Genomic DNA, 21,760 nt, shown 5'->3' on the forward strand with positions numbered 1-21,760 from the left:
CAATACAGAAATAATGTGAGTCACAGGCTAGTGCCCTGCGTCTACATATATAACTCTAATAATCATGAGGCAATCACCACAACCACACGTGCAGGACGAAGCTGTTTGAATGCAGATGGGGCAGTGGTAACTTCAAAAGACCACCAACAGTGTCCTTTACTTGTCTGGCCAAAGGGATGACCGATATTGGTTTCATTTTTGGTAGCAAGCAGAAGGATTCCACGAAGTTAGCTTATCGCACAGGGAGCCCCTTATTCCTTACAGCATCTGCCATGGACTCAGCTCAGTCACATGAACTCAGTCACCCCTGATCCTCTCTAACTTATACCGCTGCACAATAGAGAGCATCCTGACGAACTGTATCACAGTATGGTATGGCAGCTGTAGCTACTATGACCGGAAAGCCCTGCAGCGGGTAGTCAAAACTGCCCAACGCATTACCTGCACCCGGCTACCGACCATAGAGCACATCTACCAGAAACGCTGTTTACGGAGGTCACGGACCATCATCAAAGACCCTACCCACCCCAGCCACAGTCTGTTCGCCCTCCTGCCATCTGGGAGACGCTACAGATGCATTCGCACCCGTACGACCAGATTTAGGAACAGCTTCTTTCCCAGGGCTGTCATCCTACTGAACTCCACAAATAAACTCTAAAGCCTGCACATCTGCCAATGCACTTTATTATGGTTATGTTTATGTTAATGTATTACAAGCCAAATGAATGTTGAATGTTTAAATGTCTTTATCTAAATGTACACTCTCGGGAGCCGCAAGCCTACATTTCGTTGTACTGCACTTGTGCACTAACAATGACAATAAAGTTGATTATGATGATTAAGTTAAGCTTAGATTTGCTGCCAGTGATTAAGGGTCTTCCTTGTATGCCCCTTTTGTCAATTCCTACAGCTGAAGATGTTCCATGTTGGCAACCATTCAAACCAAGACTCACCATTGGTGACTACGAAGACTTGATAAATTCTACTGCTCAGTATCATCTGCTGTGTAACTAGAGTGTTTTGTACAAAAAATGGCCCATTGAGAGTACAAGTTTCTCCAAGACAAAAGCTAACCAATGACTAGAGGACTAAGACCGATTGAATCTATGGATGCAAAAGAAACTTAACAACATTTGCTCTTCAGACTGCTAGATATTTTCAATTTCAAAATGTACCGGAAATTGGGACTGCAGTCCTTGCACAGAGCTAATTAATCAAAGTTTAGATTAAACGTCACAAAACTTGCCTTTTTAAAAAACCTTTTTTGGGATGCACTAATGTTCAACAGCGCACACTTCAGTAAGGACACAAGAGATTATTTTTTCCAAACAGTGCGGCATCATGTGCCTTGACCTTTCCCACCGAAGAGTTAACCGTTGCACATACCTGTGTGGTTTTCTCTAACTGCACTTTCAACTCCGTCAGCTCCAGGTTTGTGTCACGTAGATTCGCCTTAAGCTTCTCATTTTCAGCTAGAAACTGCTCGTAAAGCTGTGAAAATACCACAAATATCAGCCACTGCAATATCTGGAGTTCCACATATAAATGCTACAAATTAAATACAGGAAACTCTCTTTTAACCGGCACCTAAATATCCGGAAACCTCTTAACCAGCAAAATTCAGGAGTAGGTTCAGGTACGTTTTACTATATATTAGTGGCCGTGTAACCAGGGTACCTGCACCTGCGGCCGTGCAACAGGGACTCCTGCATCTGTGGTTGTGTAACCGGGACTCCAGCACAAGTGCCGTGTAACCGGGGCTCCTGCACCAATGTTCGTGTGCGGCGTTCTCGTACCTTGCTAAGTACACCTCTCTGTAATCCGGACTTTCTGATCAACCGGCATCACGCCGGTCCCGGATAAAAAAAAGTTTCCTGTACCTCTGTTCATCAATAACAGCATTGACCGCATTGTCCCCTCCAATAAATCACCGCTCTTGACAAAACCTTTAATCACTACCGAGGAAGAATGAACTTGCATTTATAGAGCACTTCACACAACCCCAGGACGACCCAAAGTGCTTCAAGCCAATTAATTATTTTTTGAAATGTCGTCACTGTTATGTAGAGAAACACAGCAGCCATTTTGCACCCAGCCAGGTCCCACAAATAGCAACGAATTAAGTGACCAGATCATTTGTTTTGGTGGTGTTGGTTGAGGGATAATATTGCCCTCAGGACACCATGAGAATGCCCTATACATCTGTGAATTATGTCATGGGATCTTTTACATCCACACGAGCAGGCAGCACGAGCAGGCAGACGGGACCCTTGGTTTAACGTCTCACCTGAAAAACAGCACCTCAGACAACACAGCACTCCCTCAGTATCACAGCACTGAATGATCAGTCTGGGTTATGTCCTCACGTCTTAGAGTAGGGCGTTAACCTGTGGCCTTAGACTCAGGGGCTGCTTTGCACCTTTATTCAAGGCAGTCAGGGACAGAGGTGTGTTTTACAACCAAGCACAAATGTACAGAAGACACCACTCCAATGGTCACCTTTTTATAATCCAACGTGTCTTCCTTTTCTGCCCTACTGAGAGGTGCAAGCCTGCTTTCTCTGTAAGGATATAAAGCAGTTCGACTTGCCGACTGTTCAGGACCCTCATTGTGTGCAGTACTAGAAAGTCCCGTGTCAAACCTGTAAAACAAGTAGACATAATTACTTTTTTTTTTTATAAATGGTGTCATGATCACATAATGCTGAGCACAAGTTTGTTGCAATCAAATAAATCCTAATGCAATATCTCCAAAACATTGTGGTTTCCTACGAGCTTTGGTCATGTTCCCATTAAAACACTTGTAACACACAAATAAGCTCATCGCTCACACCAAGCGATAAATCTCTCTAATTTGACTTCTACAATTATGCTCAGAGCCTTAATGACATCCTCTTATTCTTCCTCCTCCTATTGCCACCCACAATGTAAATCAGACATCCTTTGTTAACACAAAGTCTGCGTGATAATTTAAAAAAAAAAATCCTGTAGAGTTTGTAGCTTCGACTGTGTAGCAGGTACATTATCTAGGAATAGAATAAATGCAGTAAAAATGAACAAAATCATACCTTGAAAGTCTGTCATTCTGGAAAAGAAAGAAGATTACATTTTAATAAGTTTGCTAAAACATTTTAATCTTTCATGATAAAAATCTATTCAACTATGAAACATAAAATTGAGTAACTGATATATTTTTGTCCGAAAAATGTAAAGACAAAGAGTTAACAGTTCATCCGAATTCAATGAGATCCCACATTTAACACAGAATTTCAGAATGAAAATAAGAGTGGCGAACAAAAGACTTTAAAATTTAAAAACAGCTCCGCTAAGTTAGGGATGTGCAAATAGTCTCACAGTGGAAGCCGTTAACCATTGATTAACACCTTAAAAAAATCTCTTTGCTGCTCATTCACTCTGCAGAACCTCAATCTGAAGTCCAGCGGTGTCTGGCCCTTTGCAGCAGGAATTGCAGCCACGTGCCACAAACCAAGATTAAACAGCTTTTTATTCAAGCAGAATCATAACTAAGGGCCATGTTCAAAATCATGCACTCTTTTCATTTAAACATTCCCACATTCATTGGAGGTGCATCATTCCAGCATCTGCACAGATCCCGACTGACACTTAACACCCCCTACCCCACTCCCAGAATGGCCATACATGGTAAAAATAAAATCCTGTGCACAACAATTCAAACCCCAATGGATTAGAAACATAGGAAAGTGTGGGAGAGGAAAAAAAAACCACTGTCCATTACCACACGACCACGAGATCAAATATCCATCTCGTTCTCCTTCAAATTTTCCCACACTATCTGCCTCCCTCCGCAATCTATTCCACACATTCGCCACCCGTGTAAAGTCATTTGACCTAAGCTGTCAAGCTCTTCTACACTGGAGCCCATGTCCCTGGTTCAAGTGTTTGTGGCAATTTTAGACACTTAGCAAAGTTCGATTCATCTATTCCCTTAAAAATTGAGTACTTCAATATTTCCCCAACCTTGCTCTTAAGTTAAACAATCCCCAAGTCTCCTTGCACAGATGTCTCAAGATGGGCATCAGTTTGGTTACCCTTTTCTGCACTGCCTCCAATATCCTTTGCTGTGGTACAGTGGCTAGAATTGTATACAGCACTCAGGGCGTGGCTGCGCCTGTGCCTCAAGAGTCATCAGCACCTCGACTATCCATCCCAACATCCAGTTAGCTTTCCTTACTGCTGCTGCACACTGGGCTAATGCTTTCGACAAGCTATCTGTCAATACCCCAAAATTCCTCTCCTGATTTGTGCCCTGTAGCACAGAACTGTTTACATTATTTTCTCAGTTTATTTCCCTTTCCTAGTCTCATTTCCAAGCATTTATCCATATAAAATGCCATTTTGTCACTCAAGCTCACCATTCCAACCTACCCAGATCCCTCTGTATCTACAAACAGAGAGCTTTCTTTTTCCATCAGCAACCAAACCATTAATACACACAACAGAACAGTGTCTATACTTCAAAAGTACTTCATTGACTGCAAAGCGCTTTGGGATGTCAGGTGGTCGTCAAAGGCACCATAGAAATGCAAGTTGGTTTTTTTTCATACTGTAAATAGCAATATAAAAATTTAAACCTCCAAACACCAACACTGGCTGGCGCTCCCCTCATCTTGCTCGGCCGCACAGAGAGCTCATTAAAGGGACAAAGATTGTGTGATGGAATATTCTTCACTTGCCTGGAGGAGTGCAGCTCCAACAACACTCAAGAAGCTCAACACCATCCAGGACAAAGCAGCCCACTTGATTGGCACCCCATCCACCACCTGAAACATTCACTCCCTCCACCACCGGCACACCGTGGCTGCAGTGTGTACCATCTACAAGATGCACTGCAGCAACTCGCCAAGGCTTCTTTGACAGCACCTCCCAAACCCGCGACCTCTTCCACCTAGAAGGACATGGGCAGCAGGCACATGGGAACACCACCACCTCCAAGTTACACACCATCCTAACTTGGAAACATATTGCCGTCCCTTCATTGTCATGGAGTCAAAATCCTGGAACACCGTCCCTAACAGCACTGTGGGAGCACCTTCACCACAAGGACTTCAGCGGTTCAAGAAGGTGGCACATCACCCCCCTTCTCGAGGGCAATAATTACTGGCCTTGCCAGCGACACTCCCATCCCAGAACGAATAAAAAAAAAGGACTAGTCACTGGAATTGAGGAAGCTTCTTTGGAAATTAAGAAAAAAAGTGTTTTTGACACTAAAGTTCAGTCTTCAGTTCTGAATTTAGTTCTAGTTTTTAATAGATTTTGCAGTAAAATGTGTAGGGGTTCTATGTCTAGTTTATGTCGGAGGGTGTTCTGTAAAATCAGGAAGTGCATCTCCTGCAGGGAGGAAGATTAAGGAATTAAGAATGTCGAGCTATACCAGGCAGATACAAGTGTGTCACTTAGATGTACAGGTTTCCCCACCAAGATCAAATATGGTTAAGCAACAACTCGATTTTAAGATTCTCATCCTTGTTTTCAAATTCCTCCATGGCCTTGCCCCTCTCCATCTCTGTAACCTCCTCCACCCCCACAACCCAACCCTCAGATATCTGCGCTCCTCTAACTTTGCTCTCGAGTATCCTCAATTTTAATCGCTCACCACTGGTGGTCGTACCTTCAGCTGCTCAGGCCCCAAGTTCTGGAATTCCCTCCCTAAACCTCTCCGCCTCTCTATCCTCCTTTAAGACGCTTCTTAAAACCTCCCTCTTTGAGCAAACTTTGGGTCATCTGCCCTAATAAGTGGCTCGGTGTCAAATTTTGTCTGATAGTCGCTCGTGATGCACCTTGGGGACATTTTACGATGTTAAAGACGCTGTATAAATGCAAGTGGTTGTTGTTGTGATTTAAGGCAGCTCAGTCAGACACAAGATGAATTTACCCAGGAGGAATGGACAGCACCTCTACAGACACAGGTTCACCACTTCGACTTAACAGTGTACCAATACGAACCTCCGGAGGAAGGCGAGGCAGCCAGTTATTCTACGTCAGCTCATAAGGACTTGGCCGCACAAGTTTTGAAAACATTGCCAACTACAAGCCTATAAACTTCAATCTATTCAATAGACTGGCTATCTAATCCTGTTAACTTCTCAGCTAAGGAGTCGAATCCTAAATTAATAGCAACAATTTACATCAATCAAGTCAAGCGTAGGTCCCTTGCAGTCAGAATCAGGGGAATTTATAATGGGGAACAAAGAAATGGCAGACCAATTAAATACATATTTTGGTTCTGTCTTCACAAAGGAGGACACAAATAACCGCCCAGAGATGTCAGGGAACATAGGGTCTGATGAAAGGGAGGAACTGAAAGAAATCAGTATTTGTAGGGAAATGGTGTTAGGGAAATTGACGGGATTGAAGGCCGATAAATCCCCAGGGCCTGATAATCTACATCCTCGGGTACGGAAGTGGCCCTAGAAATAGCAGATGCATTGCTGATCATCTTCCAACATTCGATGGAATCTGGAACAGTACCCATGGATTGGAGGGTAGCTAATGTTGCCCCACGATTCAAAAAAGGTGGTAGAGAGAAAACGGGGAATTACAGACCGGCAAGCCTGACATCGGTCGTGGGGAAAATGCTAGAGTCCATTATAAAAGATGTAATAGCAGAGCACTTGGAAAACAGTGATAGGATCGGACAAAGTCAACATGGATTTACAAAAGGTAAATCGTGCTTGACTAATCTACTGGAATTTTTTGAGGATGTAACTAGTAAAATAGATAAGGGAGAACCAGTGGATGTGGTGTATTTGGACTTTCAGAAGGCTTTCGATAAGGTCCCACATTAGCGATTAGCGTGTAAAGTTAAGGCACATGGGATTGGGGGCAAGGTATTGACTTGGATAGAGAACTGGTTGGCAGATAGAAAGCAAAGAGTTGGAATAAACGGGTCTTTTTCCGAGTGGCATGCAGTGACTAGTGGGGTACCGCAGGGATTGGTCCTTGGACCCCAGCTATTCACAATATATATTAATGATCTAGACAAGGGAACTAGATGTCATATCTCCAAATTTGCAGACGACACAAAGCTGGGTGGCTGTGTGCTGTGAGGAGGATGCCGAGAAACTACAGGACGATTTGGACAGGTTGGGCGATTGGGCAGAAGTATGGCAGATGCAATATAACGTGGATAAATGTGAGGTTATCCACTTTGGTGGCAGAAACAGGAAGGCAGATTATCTGAATGGCAATAGATTGGGAGAAGGGGAAGTGCAACGAGACCTGGGTGTCCTTGTGCACCAGTCGCTGAAGGTAAGCATGCAGGTGCAGCAGGCGGTTAAGGCGGCAAATGGTATATTGGCCTTCGTAGCGAGAGGGTTCGAGTACAGGAACAAGGATGTCTTGCTGCAGTTGTACACGGCCTTGGTGAGACCAAATCTTGAGTATTGTGTGCAGTTTTGGTCGCCTTATCTGAGGAAGGATGTTCTTGCCATGGAAGGGGTTCAGCGAAGATTCACCAGGCTGATACCTGGGATGGCAGGAATGACGTATGAGGAGAGATTGGGTCGATTGGGCTTGTACTCGCTGGAGTTTAGAAGAATGAGAGGGGATCTCATTGAAACTTATAAAATTCTGACAGGACTGGACAGACTAGATGCAGGAAGGATGTTCCCGATGGTCGGGGAGTCCAGAACCAGGGGTCACAGTTTAAGGATAAGGGGTGGGCCATTTAGGACAGAAATGAGGAGGAATTTCTTCACCCAGAGAGTGGTGAACCTGTGGAATTCTCTACGACAGAAGGCAGTAGAGGCCAATACATTAAATATATTCAAGAAGGAGTTGGATATATTTCTTAAGGCTAAAGGGATCAAGGGGTATGGGGAGAAAGCAGGGACCAGGTACTGAATTTGGATGATCAGCCATGATCGCATTGAATGGCGGAGCAGGCTCGAGGGGCCGAATGGCCTACTCCTGCTCCTATCTTCTATGTCTATGTTTATCTCAGACAGTGATCTCAATTGCAAATGTATAATTAGCAGTCAACGCTGAACTAGTGACATAACTGTAACCTTTGCCTGCCTCTGTAACCTCATATTTTGTCAATTAATCCTAATAATTACTTGCATACTCGAGGTTTATGTTCAAGTGCTAACTATGCTTCTAAGGTAAGCCCTTCAGCGATCTCCCCTCGGCCTTGATGACCGATGGCGCAATGCTTGGAAGAACGGAGACATACCGAATGGATTCCTTATAGAGGACCCCACAGTACAACTGAAGGATCAAACATTCCTCGCAATCAGTGGGCAAGATTCAATGGTATGAGAACCGGTCATGGTCGATGCTGCCACCTTCTCCATAGATGGAAGATTAAAGCATCCCCATCATGCGACTGTGGAGCACCTAATCAGACCCTGGAGGACATCATTGAGCACTGCCCTCAAAGGAAATTCACAGGCAGCCAACAAGATATCAAGGCTGTTACACCGGAAACTGAGGCCTGGATATCTGACTTCGATACTGACATTTGATTTGCTTTGCGACTGCCATACAAAAGGTGGTGGTGGTTAACACAGGTAGACTATCCTTTGTCCGAAAACCTCGGGACCAGCCGTGTTTCGGTTTTTGGAAAATTTTGGATTTCAGAAGGTATTTTATAAGACTGGGAAATTTGTCGGGGGTGGGTTGGCGTCAGCGGGGGGGTCCGGGTCGGCGGGGGGGTCCGCGGGAGTCGGGGTCGGCGGGGGGTCGTCGGCGGGGGTCGGGGTCGTGCGCACGACTTACGCTGACCCTCTGCTCAGCCTAAGTCATGCGCCACTCTGGTCATGTCGTGCGCACGACTTACGCTGAACGAAAAAACCTTCGGTTTTTAGAGGGTTTCGGTTTTCGGAAGTTCGGATAAAAGGTAGTCTACCTGTATGCAATTGTTAGTTCATGACTTTATTGCCCAATTTGTTTCATAAGTGGCAAGAAATGGTTAATCCACTCAGTAACGTGTGTGGATCGTGATGGGAGGTTAGTTGTGTAAATGCTAATATAATCTAAACTGATTGATGAAAGACAGAAGGAAGGCAGACCCAAATGCAGGCATCATTAACTCCCAGGCATGAACTGGGTAGTCGGCCCCAGACCTGTGGAGCTCGTGTGGAGAGCTAAGCATCAATTTGATGCCCTTGACGAGTATTCCTGTGTCAGGGTATTAATCCTCGTGACTTGTTTAAAATCACTGCAGATGTCTCTGTAATTATGGAGTAACGAGCAATTATCATAAAATCATTCAAAGATATGAAAATAGAGTAAGAATTAACAGCGAAGCTCTGAACATTAACAAAGTTCAGATTTTACAATGATTACTTTATGCACATGCCAAGTTGTAAAGGCTTGCATGTTGGCCAAAGCAGTCACACAAAAAGATAGTTATAACCATAAGTACTTCCTTGTCCTGAGGCTAATTCAAGTTATTCACGATCTATTGAGCACAAATTTTAACAAGTATTTTCATGTAGCAATCAATATTTTAATTAAAAACAAGAGTTCCATTTTGTTATTACCATTTTAGGAGTAGAACACTAGAATGGCGTTTGCATTGAGAATTATGCCGTTACAATGTGACATTTCATCACAATACTTGGATGATTAATTTACACATCTAATAAAATTACTGACTACAAATCTGACAGGCAAAGGCCAAATGTTATGTACAAGCAATTCTCTATCAAAATACTCGTTAAAACAGTCACAAAATAGCACAAGCTGCTGTTTTTATGATGTAACTCCTGGCAGCAATTATTCCAGAACAAGCTTGCTGGTAACAGAGTTACTTTTCAATCAAACTTGAGATTGCAAAGCTTTACACGCTCCAGTAGTGACCCACATTCCAGTCAGGCTCATCTACCTTCATGGTCAGTGAGGTACTCTGAGCCCATATATGCTGCAAATGTCAAGTTTGGACTTACTGCGAGATTCATTCTATGGCTGGAAGGGATTAGGACTGGATTCTTTCCATTGTGTCATAGGCCTCGAGTTTGTTTCCAATCTCATTATTTAAACCCCATGTCCCTTCCCTTAGATTTAGAAGTCAGATTCTTGAGCATCTGCCAGGAACAGCAGTGACTAATTCTCAGTTGCTGTCCCAACAGATCAAACTAAAATTAACCTTTCTGGACTGCCCAAGGAACACATCATAGAAATCACAGCACAGGAAGAGGCCGTTCAGCCTATCCAGTCTGTGCCAGGTCTTTAACCGGAAGTATCTACTCCAATCCCATCTCTCTGCCCTTTATATATACCCTCATCGCATTTAAAAAGTACTTGGCTGTGCACTTGAAGTGCTGTGAGCTGGAAAGTGCGATGGGGCGGGATAGCTCTTTTTCAGCCGGCACAGACATGATGGGCCGAATGGCCTCCTTCTGTGTCATAAGTTTCTTATATATATTGTTCCTTTTCAAATAATTATTCCAATTCCCATTTAAATGATGTTATAGTCACTGCCTCAACAGTCACCAGTGACAAGGCATTCCATGTTCCAATAACCCGCAGTGTGCAAACAACTTCTCCAGCTTCCCCCTTCCGTCTTGTGGTTTTGTAAATTAAGTTTTGTAATCTATTAAATTAGCAAAATTAATCTATAATTTGGAAATTTAAATCCAACAGAAAATCTACAAAGAATCAAACAGAATATTTATTCCAAATGATTATAGAGTAAAACATAACAGAGACTATGCTTCAAAAGTGCTTGATTGGCTGTAAAGCGCTTTGGGACATCCTGAGGCTGTGAAAGGCGCTATAGAAATTCAAATCTTAGTCATCAGCTGGAAGTCCAGCTATCCCAATACTTGCAGCAATCCCTGAAAACTATCAAGCTACTTTCTCGCAAATAATATTCTTAAAAAAAAAAGTGGACTGTGAAACTCTCGACACTACCAGATGCTTTACACAGAACACTAAACATTGTGTTTAGAGCTTTCCTTCATTCCTGTAAGCTGATGCTACGAACATAAAACAAGCCAAAGGTAGACAAAGAAATTTGCAATAATTTAGCATGCATCAGATGGGATATTTCCTCTGCTGGGAAGGAGTGCTCAGGTGATTTACTCTCAAGACCTTGCTTAATACTGATCTGCCACTTGCTGAAGGTGCTCCGAAGCGACCTAGTCTGTTCTCCCATTCCCTTAACCCGCCCTCCTCCACCCCAGCAAAGTGCTTCAACTTTGCTAAGGAGCTTTGCAGAGATCAGCAATTCATAAAGTGCAGCCCCAGATACTTCTTTTCTATAAGGTTGCTTAGAGAAAACGGATTATAAAACATGCCATATGTAACCACAAATGTGAGTTTGAGTTTTACTCTGTCATTTTAAAGTAAGCAGGTTTTAAATTAAAGATAGATAAGGCCAGATTCTTCAATTACAATTCCAGTAGAAAATTTCTAATACAATGGTTCTTAACTTGTTCTGTTAAAGACCAATCAGAACTAATTTGACTTGATCTGCGGCAACCAAGTAAACGCGGACTGGTTTTTTCTTTAATGATTTTTTTTTCTCCAAACAGCGGATTATCCATCAATTAAAAACATTTCTATAGGAAGCATAAATAATTACATTGCCAGCAACCAAGTTTGAAGTAATCCTGGTTACATGTGAAATGTTGGGCAGTTCTGATCCCAACACAATGACTTCAATAGAGAGATGTGTTATACCAAGCTCATGGGAGCTTTGGAAAAAGAAGTCCATTTATATTGCAGCTCATCATCTCCCACCATCTTACACAATGAATTACTTTGAAGTGCAGCCACAAGTAGCTTGAACAGGCCCATTACCTTTTCTCTGCTTAACTATTTACAGTACACAACAAAATATGAAAAAACATCTTCTCAAAAGCAGAGGGGGAGGTGCTATGGTGGGTTAAAAATCCCACCATCTATCTACAGTGTACATAAAAAAAAAATTAAAAAAAAATCTTATGCACATCAAAATGTTTTCATTATAAATCCTACGTCCACATTTATAATGGAAAATGGCTATGTAAAATTGTCACACTGTAATTACAACAGCCTGTCAGTGGTGGCACTAGCACTACACTTTTGTTTCTCCCAGCTCCTCAGCTTGTGTTGCAGGGAACCTCATATGCTACAATCAGCTCCACTACCCTGCTTCTTAAATTGCCACAGATTTCCGAATTAGAAATAACAAAATGCTTACATATTAATTTTAATTTTGAGGCTTTCAGACATGCCTTATAAAAGGAGTTGCGCCAAAGGACTGGAAGGTTGTCATAAATGTCATGCTTCTGTTCATGCATGTCCACAGATCCCTGAAGGTAGGACAGGTAGGCAAAGTGGTTAAGAAAGCAGACGGGATAAATTCTATGCCTCGGCTAATAAAGGAAAGTAAGAGCAGGGAGGTTATGCTAGAACTGTACAAAACACAAGTTAAACCACAGCTAGAGTACTGCGTGCAGTTCTGGTCACCACATTACAGGAAAGATGTGATTGCAGTAGAGAGGTTGCAGAGGTGATACATAAGGATGTTGCCAGGACTGGAGAATTTTAGCTATGAGGAAAGATTGGATAGGCTGGGGTTATCATCTTTGGAACAGAGGAGGCTGAGGGGAGACTTAATTGAGGTGTAGAAAATTGAGGGGCCGAGACAGAGTGGATCAGAAGGACCTATTTCCCTTAGCAGAGAGGACAATAACCAGAGGGCATAGATGGAAAGTAATTGGTAGAAGGATTAGAGGGGAGTTGAGGAGACCTTTTTTCATCCAGAGGGCGGTGGGGGTCTGGAACTCACTGCCTGAAAGGGTGGGAGAGGTAGAGACCCTCACCACATTTAAAAAGTACTTGGATATGCACTTGAAGTGCCGTAACCTACAGGGGTACAGACCAAGAGCTGGAAAGTGGGATGAGGGTGGATAGCTCTTTTTTGGCCGGCACAGACACGATGGGCCGAATGGCCTCCTCCTTTGCCATAAATTTCGAGGATTCCATGAGAAAACAATGACCTGGGTAACTACAGACCTGTCAACCTAACATTGGTAGTGGGTAAGCTTCTGAAGGCCCTAATATGATAAAATTAGTACTCACCCAAGATGTGCGTTAATTATGGACTGAAAACACGGGTTCATTAAGGATAGCTAATATGGATTTGTAAAAGGCAACGTGCATCAGAAAAAATTATTTAGAGTGCTTTCAGGAAATAACGGGTGTATTGGTAAGAGAAAATGCTGCGGATGTTGTGTATGTGGAATCTCAAAAGAAGTTTGACGAGAGGCTGAATAGCAGGCTAGTTGCTGAGAACATAAGAAATAGGAGCAGAGCTATTTGGCCCCTCGAGCCTGGTCCGCCATTCAATAAGATCATGGCTGATCTGATCTTGGTCTCAACTCCACTTTCCTGCCCGCTCCCCATAACCCTTGACTCCCCTGTAGCTCAAATATCTGTCCATCTCCGCCTTGAATATATTCAATGACTCCTCCTCCACAGCTCTCTGGGGAAGAGAATTCCAAAGATTCACCACCATCTGAGTGAAGAAATTCCTCCTCATCTCCGTTTTAAATGGGTGACCCCTTATTCTGAAACTATGCCCCCCAGTTCTAGATTCCCCACGAGGGGAAACATCTACCCTGTCAAGCCCCCTCAGAATCTTATATGTTTCAATAAGATCACCTCTCATTCTTCTAAACTCCAATGAGTACAGGCCCAACCTGCTCAACCTTTCTTCATAAGACAACACTTAATGCATGTGGTATTAACAGCATGGGACTATGGAAGCACAGAGAGGAAGTTGGTTCAAGAACAGGAGAGAGTAGTGATTAATGTTTTGCAGACAGGAGAGGTGTAAACATTGGTGTCCCCCAATGGGTAAGTGTTTAAAAAAAAATATATATATTTTCAGAATGAAGACAGTGCTGGCAAGGCCAGCATTTATTACCTGGTCCCAATTGTCCTGAGAAGATGGTGGTGGGTGTTTTTTTGAACCACTACAGTCCGTCTGGTGAAAGAGTTCACAATTTTGGCCCAGTGACTATGGCCTGTAATTTGCTGTCAGCGGCAAAGCTAAGGCGCTCGCCGCTGACCTCAAAGAAAGCTGCCCAGAGATCTCTCAATCTCTGTGGTGACAAGTTAACCTTTCTCGACGTGCAATTGATTGCAGCGCTGCGTAATGGGAATAGCTGCAGTGACGTCAACAAGCTGTCTAAGCAGCCAATCACATTGAAGAATTCTCTCAGACAGCAAACTAGGAAATGAAAAGCACTGAATTATCTGCACTTTTTAAAAATGTTACCGAGATCGAAATAAAGATTGGGACATACACTGGGGTTAAGGTAGAAGCTGAAATATCATGAATAAACGTTAACATTAAAAAAAAATATTTAAAAAAAAGGCACATGGTGTTGGCCCAGAAATTCGGGTCTCCACAGGTGAGTGCGCACGGGGTACTCACCCGTAGGCCCAATGGGAGTGCCGGTTTCCTGCATGCACTGCGCATGCGCGGGAAACCGGCACTTCCATTCCCCTGAACGAAGGGGTTCAGAGGTCGAACGCGTGCGCGGGAGAGGCTGCGCGTGCGCATCGAACTTAGGTTTTTTTTTTTTAAAACAGGTTTTCCCGGGAGGGTAAGTCTGCAGAAGTTACACATTTAAAAAGCAGGCGTAAGGCCTGCTTTTTACAAGGTAAGTGGTGAATTAATTAAAATTAAAACATTTTTTCCGCAGGTTTATTATTTTTAAAAACTTTAAAGCAAGGTAAGTTTATTTTTAGCCCCGTTAGAAAATAAAAATACTTTTTTCAACAATTTAAATTATTGTTTAAAATAGTTATTTCATGTAATTTATAGTTTATTTAAAAAATGTGATTTAAAAAAAAAATTATTTGAAGATTGTGATGTTTTGGGGCCGTAGTATTTATAAGTTTTGACAGTTCTTCCTGTCAATCTTATGAATGGAGCATTCCCTGCTCCGATTGGCTCCCCATGGCCAACATGATCCCAGGGGCCGCATCGAACTAACTGCGCCTCTGGGATACGCAAGCACTGCGCGCTGGCAGTTAGAGCAGGCCCCGGATCGGAATTCCACGGGGGCCCACAGCTCAACGGCCGGCGTGCAAGTTAAGTGCAGGTTGGGGGCTTGCACCCGCGGGAAGCCCCCGACCCGAATTTCTGGGCCATTAACATGGTATTTATCATAATGCAGAAATTTGACACCCCACAAATATAAAAATTAGTTTTTCAGGGCCTGAACAGTTGTTTAGCAGTCAATGCGCTGTTAAAACCCAGTCACACCTATTCCAACAAGGCTTAACATTTAATGGAGTATTTAACAGCAATATTACCGAAAAAGCTGAAGTGTTCGTCAGTCCCACTGATTTCACATACTGCCGGCAATGGGAGGTGGGGGGGGTTCACAGCACAGCCTCTATCGGGGCAATGAATGACTGACCACAACTTCAGGATTTCCGCGTTTAGACGCGCATGCGCTAAATCCTGAAGTTGCGGTCAGTTGCAGAGGTGTAATGACGGCGAACGCTGACAGTTTCGCCGTCATTACCCACCGCAAAATCCAGGCCGCTGTTATTCTTTGCAGCGGTTTGATACAACTGAACAAGCCTGCTGGGACACTTCAGTCAACCACATTAATGCAGCAGGTTTCCTTCCCTGGAGGACATGAATGGACCAGCTGGGTTTTCATATCAGTAAAAGTGACCATGAAACTTTTGAATTGTTATCAGCTTTTATGTATTTCATTTTTTTTTTTTTATAAACTAAATTCAAATTCTTGAACAGACATCATGGGATTTAAAAATCACATTCTCTGGATTATCAGCCCAGGAACATAACCACTACACTAACAAACATGTTGCCTTGCAAATACCACAAAAATAGTGAGCCTGATTAACTATAAAGATTTCAGCAGGACAAACAAATAATGCCGAGAATGTGAGGTCATACATTAAGAAGAATGAGAGAATATACACAGAATGGCAAACCTTTAAAAGTAGTGTAGCAGAAAGACTTAGGGGCTCAGATACATAAATCTTCGAAAAAGAGAACAATTTGATAAAGCTATATAAAAAGAAAACCATATGGGATCTTAGGTTTTAGAGGCATAGAGTTAAAAACAAGGAGACGACAATGAACCTATGCAATAGTATCAGGCAGACTTTAGTTAGAACATGAGAAAACGTTGGCAGAACTCAGCAGGTCAGGGCAGCATCCATGGAGAGAGAAACGGAGTTAACGTTTCAGGTCGAAGACCCTTCATCAGAACTTTTTTCCCCAGTTCTGACGAAGGGTCATCGACCTGAAACGTTGACTGTTTCTCTCTCCACAGATGCTGCCCTGGCCTGCTGAGTGTTTCCAGCGTTTTCTGTTGTTATTTCGGATTTCCAGCATCCGCAGTATTTTGCTATCGTATTCAGTTAGAACATGGTGTCGAGTTTTTGGGCACTTTACTTTAGCAACAATGTCAAGGGCATGAAGAGAGTATTGAAGAGATTGATTAGACATCAGGGGCACGAGGCTCTTTTCATTAGGGCAAATGTTAAGTGGAGATTCGGTACAAGTATTCAAAATTATGACTTTTTTTTAACCTCATCAAAACCTAAGAAAAACTATTTCACTGGTCAGCGAGTTGGCAATGACAGGCCATAAATTATCAGCAAAAGAACAGAGGTAGGGAGAACTTATTTCATGCCGAGGGCTGTTCGGATATAGAATGCCCCACCAGAAACAGTTATGGAATCAGGGAAGTGGATTAATAATTGAAGAATTAAAAAAAAATATGGGGAAAAGGGCTTGGAAATGGATCTAAATGGATAACTCTTTCTGGAAGGCTGCGCTGGCGTGATGGGCTCCTTATGTACCTTTAAGATTTGATGGTTCTATAAAATCAAACACTAAACAAAAGATAAGGATTGAATCCATGACTTTAAAATGGGGACTGAACGGCGTCTGAGAGATCTGGTCCAATTGATCTTTGCTCTCTAGCCCCACTTCAACTGAAAACTGCACTTGGTCGAAACAACTCATGTGCAACTTCATGGGTGATTGCCCAATAACCATTTATACTTCAGGAGTAGTCTGGAGTCACTCTGCTATTCAGTTTCAGCAAGAAAAGTTTCTTTTTAATAAGCAAACTGTTTTTCTTCTTGTAATGGTGCCCTCCAGTTTGATTTAAGATTTGTTGCGATACAATTAAAACACTGGATCTGACAATAAAAATCCAGAGTCTTGCACTTCATCACGCTGATGTTCATAAAAACAACCAAAATTCTTCCTAAATGTATTAAAATTTGATTCCAAGAATTTCTCAGCAGCAAGTGGTTTTATCAACTGGCACCAAACACTGTCCAAATATGTCCCTTTTTAGTGCAGGAGCTACTGGAGAAAATCTGCTTATGAGCATGATTTGGCAAATCAACGTTCCCACAAACAGAGAACACAGTGTACGTCACAAATATTAAGACAGAAACAATTCCCTTCATTTGAAAGAAAATGTAATTAGTCTTGAAGGATTCCAACCAATTCTGGCTCTCACACAGCCCACTCCAATATTAAAAAAAAACACACACAAGCGAACTCACAGGAATGTACTAGCTTAGAGCTTGAGTGCAAATTTCTGTCACCGTTCCAAGAGAAACATTTCAAGGTCTACTGGTTGGAGAAAGAACGTTACCTGACACTTATTGTTCGTTGCATCTTCTGCGTCGGACTGCTGTTCTTGGTCATTCTCATCGCTCTAAAAACAAACGATTAAAACATTAGGATAAAAAGGTATGAAAACTCAAGATACTTAGGCACTTGCTGGCAGGTACCCTGTGGCATTTGGTCACGTGTAGTGGAAGACCTGGAGTGTTATTGGTGACAGCTATCAGACAAGCTGCCAAAACGCTGGTGCAGTTCCATCCCATTGCAGCAACACAGTTAATTTGCAGAACTTTATCACATGACGGATACAAGCTTAAAATATAGCACACCGCATTGATGCTGAAAGATACAGGGCTCCACGGGTATATCTGCAATACCTATCAATTAAAATGTGCTCAAGATGCAACGACCTGCCTGTTGTATTCTCCCCAAAAATCTACCTCCGACAGTGGACTTGTACAATTTGTTTCAGATTCAATGTGTTATTTATTTTTCCCTCCCCAAAACCTTACTACTTTTTCCCCTCAGTTATTTATATGATTATGAAAAGTTTTTTTCCTCTCCCTAACTTCCCACTATGGACCTGTGGCTCTTGCTGAAGGAGTCACTGAAGCAGTTACAGCAGGGAGGGGTTTTCCTCCAGTCAAGTCCAGCACCAGGGAGAGGTGTTCATTTGCGTTTGCCTGGCCTGATTAACTCTAGTCACAATGTTCAGCACAGTCCTATTAACCATTCCCTTCTGGCCACTAAGCAATAAAAAATCCCTTATCTGAACATTGCCTGCTCAGAATTTTTAATTAGTACTTCAATTGAATAAAATTTCAGGGAAAAATGGAACGGCCCCTCAGCAGATAAATGCAAGGTCACGAGAAAAAGTTTCTAATAAAAAATGATTCATATTTCAGGAAGGCATCATCTACCAACAACGTGCATTTATATAGCGCCATTAATGGTGAAAGGTTCCAAACTGTGGAGGTCCAAAGAGACGTGGGGGTCCAGGTACACAGATTAAAATGTCATGAACAGGTACAGAAAATAATCAAAAAGGTTAATGGGCTGCTGCCCTTTATATCGAGGACTAGAACACAAGGGGGTCGAAGTTATGCTGCAGCTGTCCAAAGCCCTGGTTCGACCACACCTGGAGCACTGTGAGCAGTTCTGGGCATCACACCTTAGGAAGGATACACTGGTCTTGGAGGGAGTGCAGCGTAGATTTACCAGAATGATACCCAGACTTCAAGGGTTAAGTTACGAGGAGATTTTACACAAATTAGGGTTGTATTCCCTGGCATTTAGAAAGGTAAGGGGTGGTCTGATCCAAGTTTTCAAGATATTAAGGGGAACAGATAGGGTAGAGAGAGAGAAACTATTTCCGCTGGTTGGTGTGTCGAGGACGAGGGGGCAGTCTAAAAGTTAGAGCCAGACCTTTCAGGAGTGAAATTTGGAAACACTTCTACACACAAAGGGTGGTAGAAGTTTGGAACTCTCTTCTGCAAACGGCAATTGATGCTACAGTAGATCAATTGTTACTTTTAAATCTGAGATTGATAGCTTTCTGTTAACCAAAAGATTTTACGGGATATGGGCCAAAGGCGGGTATACGGAGTTAGGTCGCAGATCAGCCATGAACTCATTGAATGGTGGAGCAGGCTCGAGGGGCTGAATGGCCTGCTCCAGTTTCTATGTTCCTAAGAAAAATATCCCAGGGCGCTTCACAGGGGCATGGGGAAAACAGATATGGAGCCAAAGAGCGATCACCCGGTGAGGCCAAAGGCTCAGGCAGAGAAGTAAGTTTTAACGAGGGTCTTAAAAGGAGCAGAAGGAGGCCGAGAGACAGGGGGATATGGGGAGGGAATTCCAGAGAGTGGGGCCTGGACAACATCAAGCACAACCGCAAATTGTGGGGTGAAGTAACATACAAAAGACCATAACCAGAAATGGTGCAGTTAAGTAACATACAAAAGACCATAATCAGAAAAACTGAGTTTTGTGGGGAAGGTGCAGCACATAGGGAGGGGCAAGAGATTTGAAGACAGACAAAAACTTTAGATTTGTGGAGTTGAAAGATCAGGAGTTACTGCAGGTCGGAGAGGTCTGGGATCATGGGCAAGCAGGATTTGGTGCAGGAACAATCTTCCCTTTCTCCTTCCTGTTCAGTATCTACAGGAAACTTTCGATTTACCGGCACCTAAATAACCGGAAATCTCGGTTAACTGGCAAAATTCAGGAGTAGGTTCAGGTAAGTTTTATTACTTGCCTTCCTCGATCTGTTGCTGTGCAAGGGTGTGGCTGCAGCTGTTGCTAAGCTACAGAGATGCTTGCAACTTGTGCCCATTGTTCTGAAGCTGTTGCTAAGGTTTGTTGCTTTATACGGAGCTCTCAGCTCCGTATCTTTTACTATAGCGTTCGGTTATCAGGAATTTTTGATGAACCGGCACCACGTCGGTCCCGTCCATGCCGGATAAAAAAAGTTTCCTGTACTTGCATCTACTGCCTTGTAGAGCACTCCCGAGACATCTCTCTCTGTGCACGAATTGTTACAGAAATGTATCTTCTTACTGTTGGATCGGGAAGAGGTTCTATAGACTTTCAAAAGACCCCAGCCTCTTCTCAGCTCCATGAGCCATTGAAGAACTTAAGTCAATCAGAAACCAAGCTTCGAGTTGAAATTGTTTTTTGTTTCTGCTTATATCCATGGTATAAAGCAAACAAAAACATGCCGAGTACCCACTGGGCACAACAGTTATCCAACAAATGGACCCCACATAACGATATACTTCGTGGCTTATTTGGTGTAACTCAGCCCTTGGAGAAACTTCAGATCCAATTGGCTCTTGATGTATATTCTCTGTTTGTGGAGATGGGAGGAATTGGAAAGAAGAGTTTCCTGCTCTTACTAACAAAGGGATCAATGTACAAGTTCTGACAGAACAGGTAACGGCCCAGAAATTCGGGTCCCAACGCGCGAGTACACGCTGGGTACTCACACATAGGCCCAACGAAAATGCCGGTTTCGTGCATGCGCGGGAAACCGGCACTTCCGTTCTCCTGAAAGAAGGGGTTGAGAGGTGGAACGCGTGCGCCGGCAAGGCAGCACGTGCGCATCGAACTTACGTTTTTTTTTGCAGGTTTCTCCAGGAGGGTAAGTCTCCAGCAGTTACACTTTTAAAAAGCAGACGCAAGGCCTGCTTTTAACAAGGTAAGTGGTGAATTAATTAAAATTAAAACATTTTTTCCCACAGGTTTATTATTTTTAAATAGGTAAGTTTATTTTTAGCCCCGTTAGAAAATGTAATTAATTTTTTCAAAAATTTAAATTGTTTAAAATAGTTATTTCATGTAATTTAGTTATTTTAAAAATGTGATGTTTTTTAAAATTTATTTGACGTTTTAGTGATGTTTTGGGGCTTATAATATTTATAGGTTTGACAGCTCTTCCTGTCTAACTTATGAATGAAGCATTTCCTGCTACCATTGGCTCTCCATGGCCCACGTGATCCCAGGGGACGCATCGAACTAACTGCGCCCCTGGGATATGCAAGCACTGCGCGCCGGCAGTTGGACCAGGCCCTGGATCGGAATCCCACGCGGGCCCACAGCACAACGGCCGGCGTGCAAGCTAAGTGCAGGTCGGGGGCTTGCACCCGCGGGAAGCCTCCGACCCGAATTTCTGGGCCAATATCTCAACAGAATAAAACGTGCACTTTAACAATCTGGTTAAGGTATCATACTTACATCCTGCGTCCAGTAAGAAACACCTGTAGATCTCCGTTTTTCCCTAGGCCGCCGTCGATCTCTTACTGATGGTTTGTTCTGCGACTTGTCGTCCAATTTCTCTTCTCCATCTCGCTCATCTTCCCTTTTGTCCATTTCTAGTCAAATTAGAGAAAAGAACATTTTTCACCCTCTGACGAACAAGGAAACCGGAAGTAGTCACCAGCTTTGCACCACCTGCAACATAATCACTGCACAAGTTCACCTTCTACAGCTTTTAGTTTGTGAATTAAACAGAAAAGCCAAGTACGATGTCAAGCTTTATAAAAGGGCGGATGCGCATCCAATCTACTTCGCTATTCATAGAAAATTTACATTATGGCCATACTTTATTTCTGGTCTCTATAGAACAAGACTGCAAGAAGCTGTT

At 42.9% G+C, this 21,760-nt stretch overlaps 1 protein-coding gene across 23 annotated transcripts in view; it reads right to left on the reverse strand.

The window, feature by feature from the left end:
• Window positions 1-21,760, reverse strand: part of ppp1r12a (protein phosphatase 1, regulatory subunit 12A) — a 189,276-nt gene that overhangs the window by 14,698 nt on the left and 152,818 nt on the right. For all 23 annotated transcript variants that reach the window (XM_086009567.1, XM_086009575.1, XM_086009565.1 and 20 more), the window contains 5 exons: window positions 21,352-21,488; window positions 17,645-17,707; window positions 3,068-3,084; window positions 2,500-2,641; window positions 1,387-1,491 (listed from right to left, as the gene is read on the reverse strand). In XM_086009567.1, coding sequence (XP_085865693.1) covers window positions 1,387-1,491; window positions 2,500-2,641; window positions 3,068-3,084; window positions 17,645-17,707; window positions 21,352-21,488 — 464 coding nt within the window. The remainder of the gene's footprint in view (window positions 1-1,386; window positions 1,492-2,499; window positions 2,642-3,067; window positions 3,085-17,644; window positions 17,708-21,351; window positions 21,489-21,760) is intronic.

Source organism: Somniosus microcephalus, chromosome 16 (genome assembly GCF_052327205.1).
Source record: "Somniosus microcephalus isolate GS21.2 chromosome 16, FLI_Smic_1.0, whole genome shotgun sequence".
Classification (NCBI taxonomy): Eukaryota; Metazoa; Chordata; class Chondrichthyes; order Squaliformes; family Somniosidae; genus Somniosus; species Somniosus microcephalus.